The sequence below is a fragment of the Lepidothrix coronata genome, unplaced genomic scaffold (assembly GCF_001604755.1).
Source record: "Lepidothrix coronata isolate B3197 unplaced genomic scaffold, Lepidothrix_coronata-1.0 Scaffold38, whole genome shotgun sequence".
In the NCBI taxonomy this organism is placed as follows: Eukaryota; Metazoa; Chordata; class Aves; order Passeriformes; family Pipridae; genus Lepidothrix; species Lepidothrix coronata.
In genome coordinates this window covers 1,553,150-1,567,144 of record NW_016690218.1, presented here as the reverse complement: position 1 = coordinate 1,567,144, position 13,995 = coordinate 1,553,150, and the positions used below count along the sequence as shown (strand labels likewise).

General features: G+C 43.2%; 1 protein-coding gene across 2 annotated transcripts in view; it reads left to right on the top strand.

Moving 5' to 3' along the window:
• Nucleotides 1–13,677, top strand: part of PSEN2 (presenilin 2) — a 17,756-nt gene extending 4,079 nt beyond the window's left edge. Inside the window, exons 1-11 of one of the 2 annotated variants that reach the window (XM_017812938.1) lie at nt 249–270; nt 1,313–1,509; nt 2,262–2,491; nt 3,499–3,640; nt 4,471–4,538; nt 5,346–5,566; nt 6,424–6,522; nt 8,300–8,377; nt 9,387–9,506; nt 10,024–10,142; nt 12,043–13,677. In XM_017812938.1, the coding sequence (XP_017668427.1) occupies nt 1,366–1,509; nt 2,262–2,491; nt 3,499–3,640; nt 4,471–4,538; nt 5,346–5,566; nt 6,424–6,522; nt 8,300–8,377; nt 9,387–9,506; nt 10,024–10,142; nt 12,043–12,198 (1,377 nt within the window). In that variant the 5' untranslated portion in view covers nt 249–270; nt 1,313–1,365 and the 3' untranslated portion in view covers nt 12,199–13,677. Of the gene's footprint in view, nt 1–248; nt 271–1,312; nt 1,510–2,261; nt 2,492–3,498; nt 3,641–4,470; nt 4,539–5,345; nt 5,567–6,423; nt 6,523–8,299; nt 8,378–9,386; nt 9,507–10,023; nt 10,143–12,042 lie in introns of those variants that run through there. The other variant, XM_017812937.1, reaches the window with a different exon arrangement.
• Nucleotides 13,678–13,995: the final 318 nt, after the last annotated feature.

Genomic DNA, 13,995 nt, shown 5'->3' with positions numbered 1-13,995 from the left:
GTTGAGGAGGCTGTGAAAGAAAGGGAGATCTTCCATTCCTCCCTCTTTCCTTCCTTGAAAGCAAATTTCAGTTTCTTTAGTGAGAAGCAAGAATATCTCACAGATCTTCAGAGTACCCATGCTGACCTCTCAAGCTGGCTGGTAGACAGCAGAGTGTGATGGTTGGACTATGAATGTGTGATTCAGATTTAAGTGACTGCGTCCAAATCACGTGGCTTCTTCAGCTTCCTCTTCTGAGTTGGATCTATTTCCTGAGACGCATGAGCTTGGGTAAAGTACTGTAGAGGGGAGGTGTTTTCTTGCAGATATTACAGCTTAGAATGCATTAGAGGTATGGTTTTGCTTATGGATGGGTGGCTGAGAATCAGAAGGTGACTTAATTACTTCAATTGTTTTGTTAAGTTGACTTAATAAATGCTAGAGAGAATTTTCCTATCATTTGTCTCTAAAGCTTCCTGAAACCCTGACTTTAAGGTTGTTCTGCAGTATCCAGGGCAGTGTACCTTCTCCCTCTGGTGTTTAGAAGGGAGAGCTGTTCTTTCTTTTCTGCACTGTGTCACTGCTTTGCCTGCTTTTCTGCACAGCCACAGGTGAAAAGAGGCCAAACATTTCTATTCCCCACTTTTATATTCCAAGTTTTTGCCCATCCAAATAATTTTGCTTTTAATCACAAGACAAAAAACCCAAAAGTGGCTCTCCTAAGGAAACAGGTCTTTTCCTTACTATACAAGCCTCTCCCTGTCCATGGGCAAAGAGAAGAACTGCTTATAACATTCATCTGGTTAATAAACAGTCATAACAGGGAAGACAGCATGTAACTCCTGATTAGTGGCTTATGTAAAGCTGAGGCTCCAGGTTCCTAAGAAAGTTCTGCTACTTGCCAAATGCTTGCAGAGTGTTGTGTAAGAGCTGAGCTCTCTTAGCTTTCTATCAGGCAGCCAGCATTTGAGCAAAGCTTTGTTTGGCCTGTGCAAAATAAACACTGAGCACTGAGAAACCTTCTGTGTGGAAGGCAAGGTGTACTGGTAGGAGAGGGAAAATAGAGATAGCAACTGCAAAAGCTCTGGGAAAGAAAAAGTACTAGGTTTCTTCAGTGCTGCATTTTGCTGATCTCCCTGACTGCAGAAGTCACAGTGACTTTAATGGAATGGATTGTCATGCCTGGGGTGATGGGAGACTAAATCAGCTGTTAGGAGAAGATGGAGTTACGGGGCATGCTGTAGCCTCCCTGCTGAAATTGTGCCTCCTTTTCAGACTCCCATTGTTTGCACTGTGGTGTTCACTGTTTTCTTTGCTCTGCTTGTCCCTTCAGCCTTGAGTAGTGCTTGGCTGTGCCCCTCCTGAGTGCTCCATAGGAAAGCGGCGATGATCACATTCATGAACAATTCGGACAGTGAGGAGGAGCCCTGCAATGAGAGAACATCCCTGATGTCTGCAGAGAGCCCTCCAGTACCCTCCTACCAGGATGGCCTGCAAGCCTCGGAAGCAGGGGAAGTGCAGGCACACAGGGTAGGTGTGCGTCCATCCTGGGGAGTGAGGACATGGGGTGTGATGACAGATGTTGTCCTGCTACCCCTCAATCCCTCCTGGCAGACTGGCTTCTTGGATTGTCTTTGGCCAGTGTTGTTTCCCTGGTGTCACTCTCAGCCAGCAGCAGCATTGCCTGTTCCCATTTCCTCCACTATGACTTTTTCCCCATTTTTATCTCCATATATACTCCTCCCTTTTCCTTCCTTTTGGTAAAGATACAGGCTTTTAATCAGGACCTGATGCACATATGACTCTTGCAGGATATCCTTTTTAGCCTTCTTGTTTTGCCAGACACCCTTTTTCTGCTCTGGTCTGATGCAGCTAATGAACACAATCTAGTCCAGCTGCCAGCAAAGCAGCAGGGTAAAGCAAGCACCGCACTGCTGGCAGGGGGAGGAAATTGTCAAGCTTATGCCACCTCAGATGACATTTCTTCTGTCTCAGCTCTGGGCATCTTACCCTTTGTGTTCATGTGCCCCTCTATATGTTTGCACTTGAAGAGACCCTTAGATATTCATGGTTTTGGTTTAAAAACTCCACTGCAACCTGTTTGCAATGGAACTTCTATTGTATTGTTCAGTTGGTATTTTATAACTAGTTGGTACTAGGTTTTATTAGAACCCAGTTGGTATACTGTGGTGGCCTACAGCAGCCTCATAAGATATGACGGAATAAAGCTTTGAACACAAAGAAAATAAGCATCTTATATGTTTGCTAATATTTCTTTTCAGAAGCGGCGAGCAGGTAGCAGCCGTAGCCCAAACAATATTGCGGGTGGAGAAATGCCTGGCTCGGGTGTTCCAGTGAGAGAAAGCGCCCCGGAAAATGAAGAGGAGGAACTGACTCTGAAATATGGAGCAAAGCATGTAATCATGCTCTTTGTGCCTGTCACCCTTTGTATGATTGTTGTCGTCGCCACCATAAAGTCAGTGCGCTTCTATACGGAGAAAAACGGGCAGCTGTAAGTGGGGTCTGCAAACAGCCTCTGAGTAACGTGGGACCCCCGGCTTCACACACACCTCCGTGCCCACACGTCTGTGCACGCGTAGCGCTCCCTTGGCAGGCTGGGAGAACCTTTACACAGGTAAAGGTGGCTCTATAAACATGCAGAGAGCTTACTAAAGAATGCTACGTTCACCTGTGTAAGTTTTTCCCATACCTGCATTAACAGCGACTCGTTAGCGCTGTCGTTAGGGTGCCCTGAGCAAGGCCTGTGAGCAGCGTGATAGTGGAGCTGCTTCATTCTGCAGCATGGAAGGCCTGGGCCAAACTCCTAGGCTGTTCACTCACTAGCTGGCAGCAATCAGGGAATAGCATGTTCATTTGGATGAGTGTCTCATTTCCTGGTGATATTTCTGGTTCCTGAAGAGTCATGGTGTGGATACATAACTCCATCCAGCTCTTGCTGACTGTGTCTGACTCCTAGGGCCTGTCTCCTGGGGCTCTAACTGTGCTTCACACATTGAGTGGAGAAACAGGGACTGTAGTCCCTTGAACTGAACCAAAGGAAATAAAACAGGGTGGCGGGAAGGGGTGCAGGGTGATGAGATGGGGTAAAAGAGTCCAAGACTCTCCTACCAAGTGTGGAAAGAAAAGGTGTCCCCCCTTTCAGAACAGCACCTGGGATATATCCTCCTAATTATCATGGAGAGGATCCAGAGCATGCAATAAAAATTCATGGCCTGGAGAGCAGTTACTAAACTAAAGTCATTTATACTCTAGGCCTTTTTGTTTTGAGCTCTGCCAGCCACAGCTTCTCTGTAGGAATGTGGTTTTGATAGAGACCACTAATCTTTAGTTGATAATTAAACTTGAGTCCAGCCCCTTCAGAGGCTACATCTCGTTTTTGCTGTCCTTGATAGTCCTACCTCCCTTTCTTTCCCACACACAGAGAGGTCTGGTTTTATCTGGGGTGGTTAGTTAGAAGAGAATATATATACTTTACGTGGCTTTTGCTTTCTCCTGCAGGATCTACACCCCTTTCAGTGAGGATACCCCGTCTGTAGGCCAGCGCCTCTTGAACTCGGTGTTGAACACTATCATAATGATCAGTGTCATCATTGTAATGACTGTGTTCCTAGTTCTGCTCTATAAATATCGCTGCTACAAGGTAAAGCGTTCGTGACAGAGCCTTTTCCACCTATTCCTGAGCTTGAGTTCAAGTGGGCCTTGCGTGTCAGTGAGAAATATAGGCACTGCACTGGCTAATCCACATCTCAGTCATAGCAGGTATCAAAGTGAAGCCTTTGTCAGTGGTGGTAGAGCTGTGCCCCTGCATGTGCGCTGCTGTTATTTAGTCACTAATGGCAGGCTCTTAAAAACGAGGCCTTCTGCTTTGTGTTACTTGGGTCTGAGTTTTCTCCATCTGATCCAAAGGTTTTGCCATTTGTACTTATGGGCTAAGTTGTACCATTTACTGTGTATTCCTTCTCTTAAGACATTTCAGACAGCCTTTGTGGGAACTGATATTATTCCTGTCTGTAGCAGCTCTGGTGGAAGAGCACTAGGCTTGGAGGGAAAGGCACATTCAGGTTCTGTGGTGCCCAGGGAATAGGTGGTACCAGCCCAGCATTTGAGCTCTGGCCATTCCTGCTTTGTAAACTTGTCCCAAAGATGAATTTATTTTACAGCCTTGGGTAAATCCGTCATCCTCCCCATCAAGCAGAGAGAATGTGCTCACCTAAGCTAGGAGCAAGTATGGATATCCATGGAAATGCATAGGAAAGAGACTTAAAAAAACCCAAACCAGCAAAACCACTAAGACACAGAATATGAAGTGAAAGAGTTTGGGAGAACTGGGAGGAACTGGCTGTCCCTCCTCCCTGACTGACCATGGGGACACGGGAGGAGGAGTGCAGAAGGAGACTGTCAGGGTGCAGTACTGTGACCTGTGCAGGGGTAACAGCCCTTACAATCACTGTCTCTTCTTGCCCTTGACAGTTCATCCATGGCTGGCTGATCCTGTCCTCTTTGATGCTGCTCTTCCTCTTTACCTACATATATCTTGGGTAAGTGGGAATGGTGCAGGTAACCTCTCAGGTCAGGGCTCCTCTTTTTGCAGAAAGTCCCCAGCTTGAACAAGGAAAGAAATGTCTCCCCTTCTCCAAATGGAGGTTTTAGGATTGTTAGAATCAGATAGCTTTCTTTTTAAAAAATGGAAAATGAGGTCTTTATTAGGCAGTGCCTGATTTTACAGTACCTGCTGTAAAAAAATCACTGGGAAGTGATACTGTGAGCATGAAATGAACAGGCTGAACATTGTGGTATAGAGGCCCTGAATTACACAATGAGAAGCAAATGGAGATGAACTTCATGTGCTGAGTTGCTTCTCTGATTTGTCTTGCCTTTTTCTTAGACTACATTGTTTCAAGCTCATTCCCTTGGCTCCCAGCTCAGACTTTTAACTTGTGGGTGGCACTTGTTAAGACTTTTCGTCTTTAACTCTGAGCATCATGCATTTGGTGGGATGACACTTATGTGACTTCTTTGGTGTAGAGAGTCATGTAGCTGCAGGCCAGTGTTCAGTTAAAACTTGAAATCCTGCCTGCTCAAATCCTTGGAATCGCTGTTGAACTTGGGACTAGGGCAGTGTGGTGCTTGTCTGCACACACAAGGTGTCCATCTCATGCAGGAGGAACCGAGAACTCAGAGCAGCAACTGGCCAAAGGGCAGGTTCCCCTTTCATGATTGAGAGTTGCTTTTATTCTGCTTCCTCCTGGTGTAGTTGGAGGCTTGTTTGTTTAACTGCAGCTAGTAGGATGCTTTACATGTCAGTTGCTTTTATTGCTTATCTAAATTTTCTTGTTGTGTTTCAGTGAAGTATTGAAGACCTACAATGTGGCCATGGATTACCCCACTCTGTTCTTAGTCATCTGGAATTTTGGAGCTGTTGGAATGATTTGCATCCACTGGAAAGGTCCCTTGCAGCTCCAGCAAGCATATCTCATTATGATCAGTGCTCTAATGGCATTGGTTTTCATTAAATATCTACCTGAGTGGTCAGCATGGGTGATTCTAGGTGCAATCTCCATCTATGGTAAGTCTGGGTTGTGACTCTCAAGGTGTGGCTCCTGGAAAGGTCACTGAAGCAATCTCAGGACTGTGTATGTCATTGAAAAACAGCTTTATGGTGCTACCAGCTTTAGAAAGAGGCAAATGGGCAATTAAGTAGACTCCCTAGTTTGTCTCTTGCTAACTTGGCTGTGTAGGTAGTGTATTCCTACCAGGTCTTTCAAAGTGGATCACCAAGTCAGGGAAGTACTGAACCACACCTAACTGCATGGTAGGGGTGGTTGGATTTTTATCAGTAGCAACCTGATAGTCTTGCAGGTTTTATTTACTGTTATCGAGGGATCGGAGATTTTGGTATGAGGTATAAGTTTCAAGAGAACCTGCAGAACAAGAGGGATCCAGGAAGTAACATTCAAATTGGGGCAGAGCTCTGATGGAGGAGAGAGAGTAGGCAAAGAGGTACTGGACCAAAGGCCTTCATTCATTGTGATACACAGAGCCTGTGTATGTAGTCATGGATTGTGGAATGTGAACAAAGTACCCCCACTCCTCCTCCTCTAATTAAATTTAACACCTCAATGAAATGCTGTCATCTGCTTTCAAAGAAATAATGTGATATTCTCAAGAGGCTTTTTATAGGATTAGCACAATGAAAACTCTTATTATTACGTTAAGGCTTGGAGATGGTATTTTAAGTGAACAACATTTTCAGGGACTAGAACAGCTAGAGTTATGCAAAGTGGTGGAAACTGCCATTCAGGAAATCATCCAGTTAATATTGATATATGTTATTTTGAGGGGAGAATACCTTTTTAAAGATAAAGAATGTAAAATATGTATGATAGTTCAGGATAAGATTGACTGGCCTTTTTCTTTTTGCAGATCTGATGGCTGTTCTCTGTCCCAAGGGGCCACTGAGAATGCTGGTAGAAACTGCACAGGAGAGAAATGAGCCAATTTTCCCTGCATTAATATATTCCTGTGAGTAAGATTAGAATGTTAATGTTTTTAGCCAGATTAAACTCTATTAAACTGTTTCTGTGTCAAACCAAAGAGCACTATTTTAGTGACTTCCTTGCCCTAAGATTGGTACACATTTATATTTTGGAACAGACCATTTTAGAAGGCCTTGTTTATCAGTTACAATGGTGCCAACTCTAATTAGCCAAAGGAAGCCCACATTTGCCTTGTGGAGCTGAAATGTTCAGAAGATTTATCCTTTAATGAATACAGTGCAGAACATGCCCCTTTTTTCTGCATATGAAAACGTGTGTAAGGTGGGCAGTTGTGTTTGTAGGGTTCTGTGGTTAGGTGATGCTAACTCAATAACTTATGCCTTGTGGGTAAGCTTTACAGACTCACTTTAAACATGTGATGAGGCTCCATTCTTCCTGCATTCCCCTCTTGCCCTGTGTCCTGTACAGATGGTAGTGCTTAGAATGTCTTTGCTTCATTGTTAGTTATGTGGCTGCTTTGCAAAGGGCTCTGTTCAAGTATTGCTTTGCAGACAAAATCACTCGTCTCTTCCCTGGTTTTCTTGGGCTGTTTAACTACCACGGTGTCTGGTGCCCTCATCCGCAAAGGTATATATGTGCTTAAGGTTAAGGTAGTCAATGCAGGAGACTCAATGCTCATTGGACGTGGACTCAGGTGCTTCATGGACCTCAGTGACTTTTCATTACATCACTTGTAAGATGAATGAGTATTTCCGTGTTTGGTGCTAAGTTGAGGATGTCTACAACCTGATTGATTTTTTTTTCCCAAGCATTTAATGTTATATAAATGCTTTTATGTGTTCCAAGGAAAGCCTCAGTTGGCTTCAGCTGCCCTCCCTTTTACTGGAGATTGTTATACTGACCTCAAGATGAAGTCTCTCACATGCTTTAGTGAACAAACAAAGAGTTTCTCTAAAGGAGAATGCAGTTCAGCAAATCATAAATACTGAATGAGAAGTCCTTGTGCAGAACATCAGTGTCTCCCTTGCGAGACCACATTCTGTGGCTCCCACTAGATGCAAAAGCATCAGCTTGGCTGAGCTTGTAGCAGAAAAGCGGGCACTGTGTTTGCCTTGGCTTGATTTGTTTAGTTTAGCTTTTAAAAAAACAGGAAGACTGATGCACACTTAAATAAACAGATAATTTGAGTTTCCTTCCACTGATTTCGGAATGGTTTGTATTCCTTTTTAATTTAGGGATCCGTCTCAAGAATAAACTCCCAAGCGTCCTTCAGTTGTTATTGGAACCAAAACAGAAATAGGCAATATTTGACAGGATGGAAACAAAACAAACAGGCAGAGAGAAAACTAGCACTGTGACAACTCCTGCATATCCCTCACTTGTGTGCTGTACCTCTAGCAGAACATGCGTAAGCTGTTAAGTTAACCTCTGGTTACCTTTTGTACTACCATCATTTCCCGGGAAAATCTGTCCTCTGAAGAGAAAAGCCAGAAACCCAGAAGAAAACAAAGGAGATGAAGACCCTAGTTCTGGAATTTTGCTTTCCTTAGCCCACAGAGAAGACTATACTGACTCTTAGCTATTTGTGCTCTGGGACCTTCTTAAAAACTGAATGGATGCATTGCCTTATTTTTCTCCCACCTTGCCTTCTCAGTGCCTGAGGAAACCAGCTAAGAGTGAGTGTTTTAAAAGCATTTAGAAGGACAAAGATTGGTATTTTTAGGGACAGCTAAATACTTATTTCCTCTGGGCTATAGTGACCAATGATTTATGCAGCCGATTACTTTCTCTCTTTCTTCTAGCTGCTATGATGTGGACAGTTGGAATGGCAAAGCCAGACACAGCAGCAAGAGGATCAAGTCAGCAGACATGGGATACAGGTTTGTTTGCATGTTCCTCTTCTATATAGAGCACTGCCCCATGGAAATAATGTCTGTGTTTGAGACTGCAAGTAAAAGTAAGGCCCTGAATCCTCACAGATGCATTTTTTTCAGTGTTGTTAACTGCAGAACTTCAGAGATGACAGTACCTTTTAATGTTAAAGCAATAAATGTATGCAAAGGTTTGATAACTGAACATGCCACTTATTTCAGGATAAAGCAGCCAACAAACTAAGCAATGGCAGGGCCACAATCCTGCTTTGAAACTGGGCCCAGAGCAGGTGCAAACTACTTGCTGAGGTGTACAGAAAACCTCTGTGGTAGCAGCATCCTCCTGTCAGACTGATGTGGACTGGAGAGTTTGTATGAGCTTCTGAAAAATAAGAAATGTCAGATAGAATCATGGATCACAGCCTGGCTGCTTCCAAAAGCACTATCAAGGGCTCTCTCAGATGTGTTTTAAAGGGGGGGGATTAAATCTGTGAACAATGAAATGTGTCTGCTTTTTATATGTGAACACGCAGCTCCAATGTCAGTGTGATCGGGGCAGGACTTTTCTCATAAATGGCAGTCCTCTTAGTCATCCATTTTTGTCATATTGCCAGTTAGGGAATACCTGAGCACCTCCACCCCAAAGGTATGACAATGTGGGAATGCATATTAACTTTACTTGGCTTTACTTGTCATTGTAGCCCGTGCAGGGCAATGCTTAGGTCTGTGTACGTGCTCGCTTGGTAACCCATTGAACTTCTGGGTGGCTGCCAAAGAAGCTGTGAACATGTACCCTTCCAAGTGTTACAAATAATAACCTGTTTTCCTCAAAGCCACTTAATGTCTCTGCTTGAACTGGTTGTGATGATCACACCTCCAAGAAACAAAGGGCTTACCCATTCCACAGCAGCTTCACAGAAGTGTGGATTTCATCCACTAAAACAAGTTATAAATGTAGCTACCTCTTGTGTTTCTTCTTGTTGGTATGCTCTTCTTGGCCTGTTTTTGTGGAACCAAGCTGAGGATGGGAGAGAACGCCACAGGAGCCCTTCACATGCAGACTCTCAGATGTCAGAGACGAGGAGTCCTGTTCCAACCCGCCCCATCACTTCTTTAGAGGAGCTCGAGGAGGAGGAAAGTAAGGGAAGCTTTATACCTTGTTTTCAGTCTAGTCAGAGCCTGACATTTATACTCTTTGTGGTTAGTGCTCTCTTACCCAGTTTGGACTAATGACAGTTAATTTGAAGAGTTGTGACTTGTTTGAACAACTGACTCAAAGATCTTGAGTCTGACTGCATATTACTTCTTGCTGCAGCAGAATCTGTTCTGGGATTGTAGTTCCAGTGACATCTCTTGCCTATGTGTACAATTTGAACAGTTCCTTCTTCCCCTTGCCTCCTGTCCCTCTCTGTCCTTGTGCTTCCTCAGGCAGTACATTATAACGCAGCCCAGGGAAGCACCTCAGAGAATGAGGCTGAGGAAAAACAGCGGGAGGCGGGGCTGGAAGTGTCAGCCTCCTTGGAAATGTGTGGGTCCAGGCTGGTAGCCAGGACTAGGAACCTTCACCTGCTTTCCAGGGGACAAGAATTTGTTCCAGAGGAAGCAAAACAGGAGGCTCAAAATTAATACTTGTTTTCTTTTTCCACTTCTTTCAGGGGGCGTGAAGCTGGGCCTTGGAGACTTCATATTTTACAGTGTGCTTGTTGGGAAAGCAGCTGCCACAGCTAGTGGAGACTGGAATACTACGCTCGCCTGCTTTGTAGCCATTCTCATAGTAAGTGAGCAGGCTTTTAAAAGCTCTGTTACACCCTGTTTAGCACAGCAGTGTTGCCAGAAGTACCAGCAGCTGAGCACTGCTAAATCACTGCAGGTAACATGCCAGATATTTAGGAGAAACCACCCAGTGTTCTGTGTATAAAGACAGGCTTCAAGCAGCCACTGAACCTGAACGATACAGACTCATCAGAGCAGAGCCAAGGGGGTGAAACAGCCCCAGGAAAAACAGTTGCAGCTGAACTGTTGGTGTGTTTGTTTCAGCATTAAACAATTGGGGACTTTTATCAGCCACAAGAGTCAATATTACAAACACTACATTGATTAGCAAATGTAGTTGAAAAGGTTAACTCCCTTGTGCTAAAGGGAGCTGCTAGTAAGAGGATGAAGACCTACTTTATTCTAGTATTTGGGCTGGAAAAAATGGAAAGGAAGGAGACTTAAATCCATGGAAATTATCAGTAAAAGCAGAGGACAAACATACTGTAACTGCTAAAGGAGCAGGTCCTGCCAGGTCTAATGACCACACACTGCTAAGCTTTCACCTAGGTAGAAAATGATTACTATGCACTTGCTGTTTAATCAGCATCCTCATGGAAACTAACAACGAGAAAGGCAGGATTTTTAGAATGTAAAAGAAAATCAATTATCGTGTCTTTCTCGGGCTGCTGTTTCCCCGGTAAGATCCTAAGTATAGTGAAAGTGACTTTCACTTGTGAAGACTTTGGATCAAAGAGCAAGAGAGCTCGAAATGAGGTACCTTAAATAAAGTGTGTTGAGTGTAGCTTTCCTACCCCATAGGTCAGAGAAACCTATAGGATCACCTACCTCCATATCCTGGGGTCCAGCACTGGGGAAATGTTCTTGCTTGTCTGTCCATGAGGCCGAATGCCCCAGTCTGTGTCTTTTACAGCGCTGTTAAAATTCGTTCTGTTGCCTTTTGCAGTTTCATAATCTTGCTGCTGTGTGGCTTTCTGGTTCCCCAAAAATATCCCTCCAGTGCCCCAGCAGTAAGCACATCTTTAAAGATAGATATGAACTAAGGGGCAGATGTAGGCCAGATATGTTCCCTAAGAGTATAAGAACAGAGCCACAGGCTCAGGTGGATTGTAAACAAACTTGTAGCCTATAAACAGTTATAAAAAATGATTAGAAAATCCTATCTGCTGATCTTTAGCTAGTGGGTATTTTTGGAGCCTAGTGTCTTTGAAGGTTTGTCATCATGGAGGAATTAAAAAGGGTTTTGGTGAGAGAAGGAATTGATATCTAAATGCACTAAGCCTCACTGTCTACCCAAAATGTACAACAGCTTCCACACATGCTCTAGAAAACAGAGCTTGGTTTCCTATCCAGATTAAACCAGAATTCACCTATCGTAGTAAGCAATCCAGTCAAAAGAACAGCAGTGGATATTTGGGTTGGTTTGGTTTATTTTGTTTTTTTTTCTTTTTTTACCCCAAGAGACCTTGTAAACTGGGAAGATGTTATAAGCACATCCTGCTGTGTATTAGAGTCCTTCAGTGAAGCTTCTGTCTGCAGTTTAGCAGGATTCAAGTGCTTTTGTCTGCTGAGTCAGTACTTCATACATAATGGCACAGAACAAAAAGTGAAATAATCTGTAAATAAGTTAACCTCTTGGGGTCAGCTGTATGTCAGCATTGGCTGTTTATACCAGTCTCAGCAGAGAGATGTGCTCAAGATTGCTGAGGAAAAACCTGGCCAACCCGTGTAAAAGATGAAGCTGTGGGCAAATATACATCATACCATTAGTAGCCCAGGCAGGCTCCAGTGCTGTACAGTGCACGTAGCTGATTAGCTGTATATTGGGTTGTTGGTGGCAGATACGTTTCTGGTCATCTTACTGTATGTCCTCGTGTTTTTTATTTTCTTTTCTCTTACAGGGTTTATGCTTAACACTTTTATTACTGGCTGTTTTTAAGAAGGCACTGCCTGCTCTTCCCATCTCCATCACCTTTGGCTTGATCTTTTACTTCTCGACAGACAACCTTGTGCGACCATTCATGGACACCCTGGCCTCCCACCAGCTGTATATTTAGAAGAAGTGGGAGTTAGAGGATTCTTTTTCAAGCTTTGCTGTGAAGTATGGTACACTGTTTGGAATAGGTCATAAAGTTTTTACACGTAATGCCATATATTTGTAAGGAAAACACTAATTCTGTGACATGCTGTGTACTAAAAATCTAATAGTTATCGGTTAAACTGAGATTTTTCACAGGATTCTTGGTGAAAAGCCTGGCTCCTTGCTGATGTCAGAGTGTTACTTTTATGTTATTTGATGTGCACAGTGGCTGTTGTGAGCACAGAAACCTGTATGTAGAATGGGACACTAGAGAGGTGAGGGGTCTGATCTGGTCTGATCTTCCAGAAGCTAAGGTGTTTTAGCCCTGGAACTGCAGACAACTTTAACTGTGCTGTGGAATTTCTGAGTTTTCATACATTTGAGGTGTTGTGCAAACACGAGCTTCAAGTAATTAGAAAAGCAGAGCAGGCAACGTGCACAGAACAGAGCAGCGTGTGAGCACTGGAGCAGTGAGGCTGAACTTCGTCAGTTGGCTGCTGTGCACACAACGTCTGTTGAAAGTGCCCCAAATGCCTATTTATTCTGACCTTAGTTAGACATAGCAAGCCATGATGGATCTAGACAGGGTGTCAGTGGTGGGATGCATCCCTCACTGCAGCCAACAGCTAATGGAGGCGGGGCTGCCCATTCCAGCACACTGGATCCTCAGCGTGGGAAAACAGATACTTTACTGCTCTCTCCTCCCAAGGTTTTATTTTTTTTTAAAATATTTTTCTGGGTCCATACTGGAATCCTCAAATTACCCTAAGGTGGAAATGACTGAACAACTCCAGTAAATCAGACCTGTAACTCATTGTGTGTGTTTCTGGTCTCATTTCTGTGCATTGTTGTAACTACTCCAAAGGAGGAATTACCTTCCCTTTATGAAGAGGTCCCTCTCTTACACTGATTGAGGCTTGGTTTGCCTAGGTTTTTGTACAGTTTAAAGACTTTTTTTTTTCATTACAAGTTTTAAAATAGCTATTTACTTTCAAAGGGACTCTTTTGGAAATATCCTGTCATAGTTTGTATCAAAATATTGGGGTGCAAACTTTAATCTGCTGTTACATTGCTTCTAGGAATAGTTACACACACTCAAGTGAGTTCATTAAAAAAATTGGTGCTTGGTGCCAGTAAAAAATATATAGGTCTGACTTAACCTTTATGTTTTCTCCACCTTTGAAAATGACTTTATTTCTACTCTGAGAGTCAGTTTTTCAGTAATAGCCAAGTTCTGTGATTTTCTCCTTTCCTTTTTACTTGAGTGTTTGTTATGCAAACAAGCTTTTTTTTCTTTGACAGCTGATCAATGTCAGAATATGTAACACAAGATTTTGTGAATAATGCAACGTCAGTGAGAGATGGAGAACTTTATCTCTGAAAAACTTTTTAGATAAGGCTTTGAATTACACATTTTTAATGTAGTACCTTTTTCTAATAAACTTGTTCCAGCTAATCTACTTTGATATTTAACAAGGACATCATGCAGGTGATTCAAACTGATTTTCAAGAAGGACATAAGGGTTTTTACGAGTTGTGTGTGTGTGTGTGTCTCAGCCTGGACAATAAGTAATTCTTCCTCTCTGTTAGTTTTCTGTCCTCATTTTCTACATTTGCAAAGTTTGGACTTAGCAGCTGCAGACAGAGTTAACTATTACTAAAAGGTATTTCCTTTGGAAACGTAAATCAGTAGAGTTCTGTCTGCTGATTTTTAAGGTTTATGTGAGAGTTGTTTTTTCTATTTGTTTGTTTGTGTTTGTTCTTTTTAACTAAG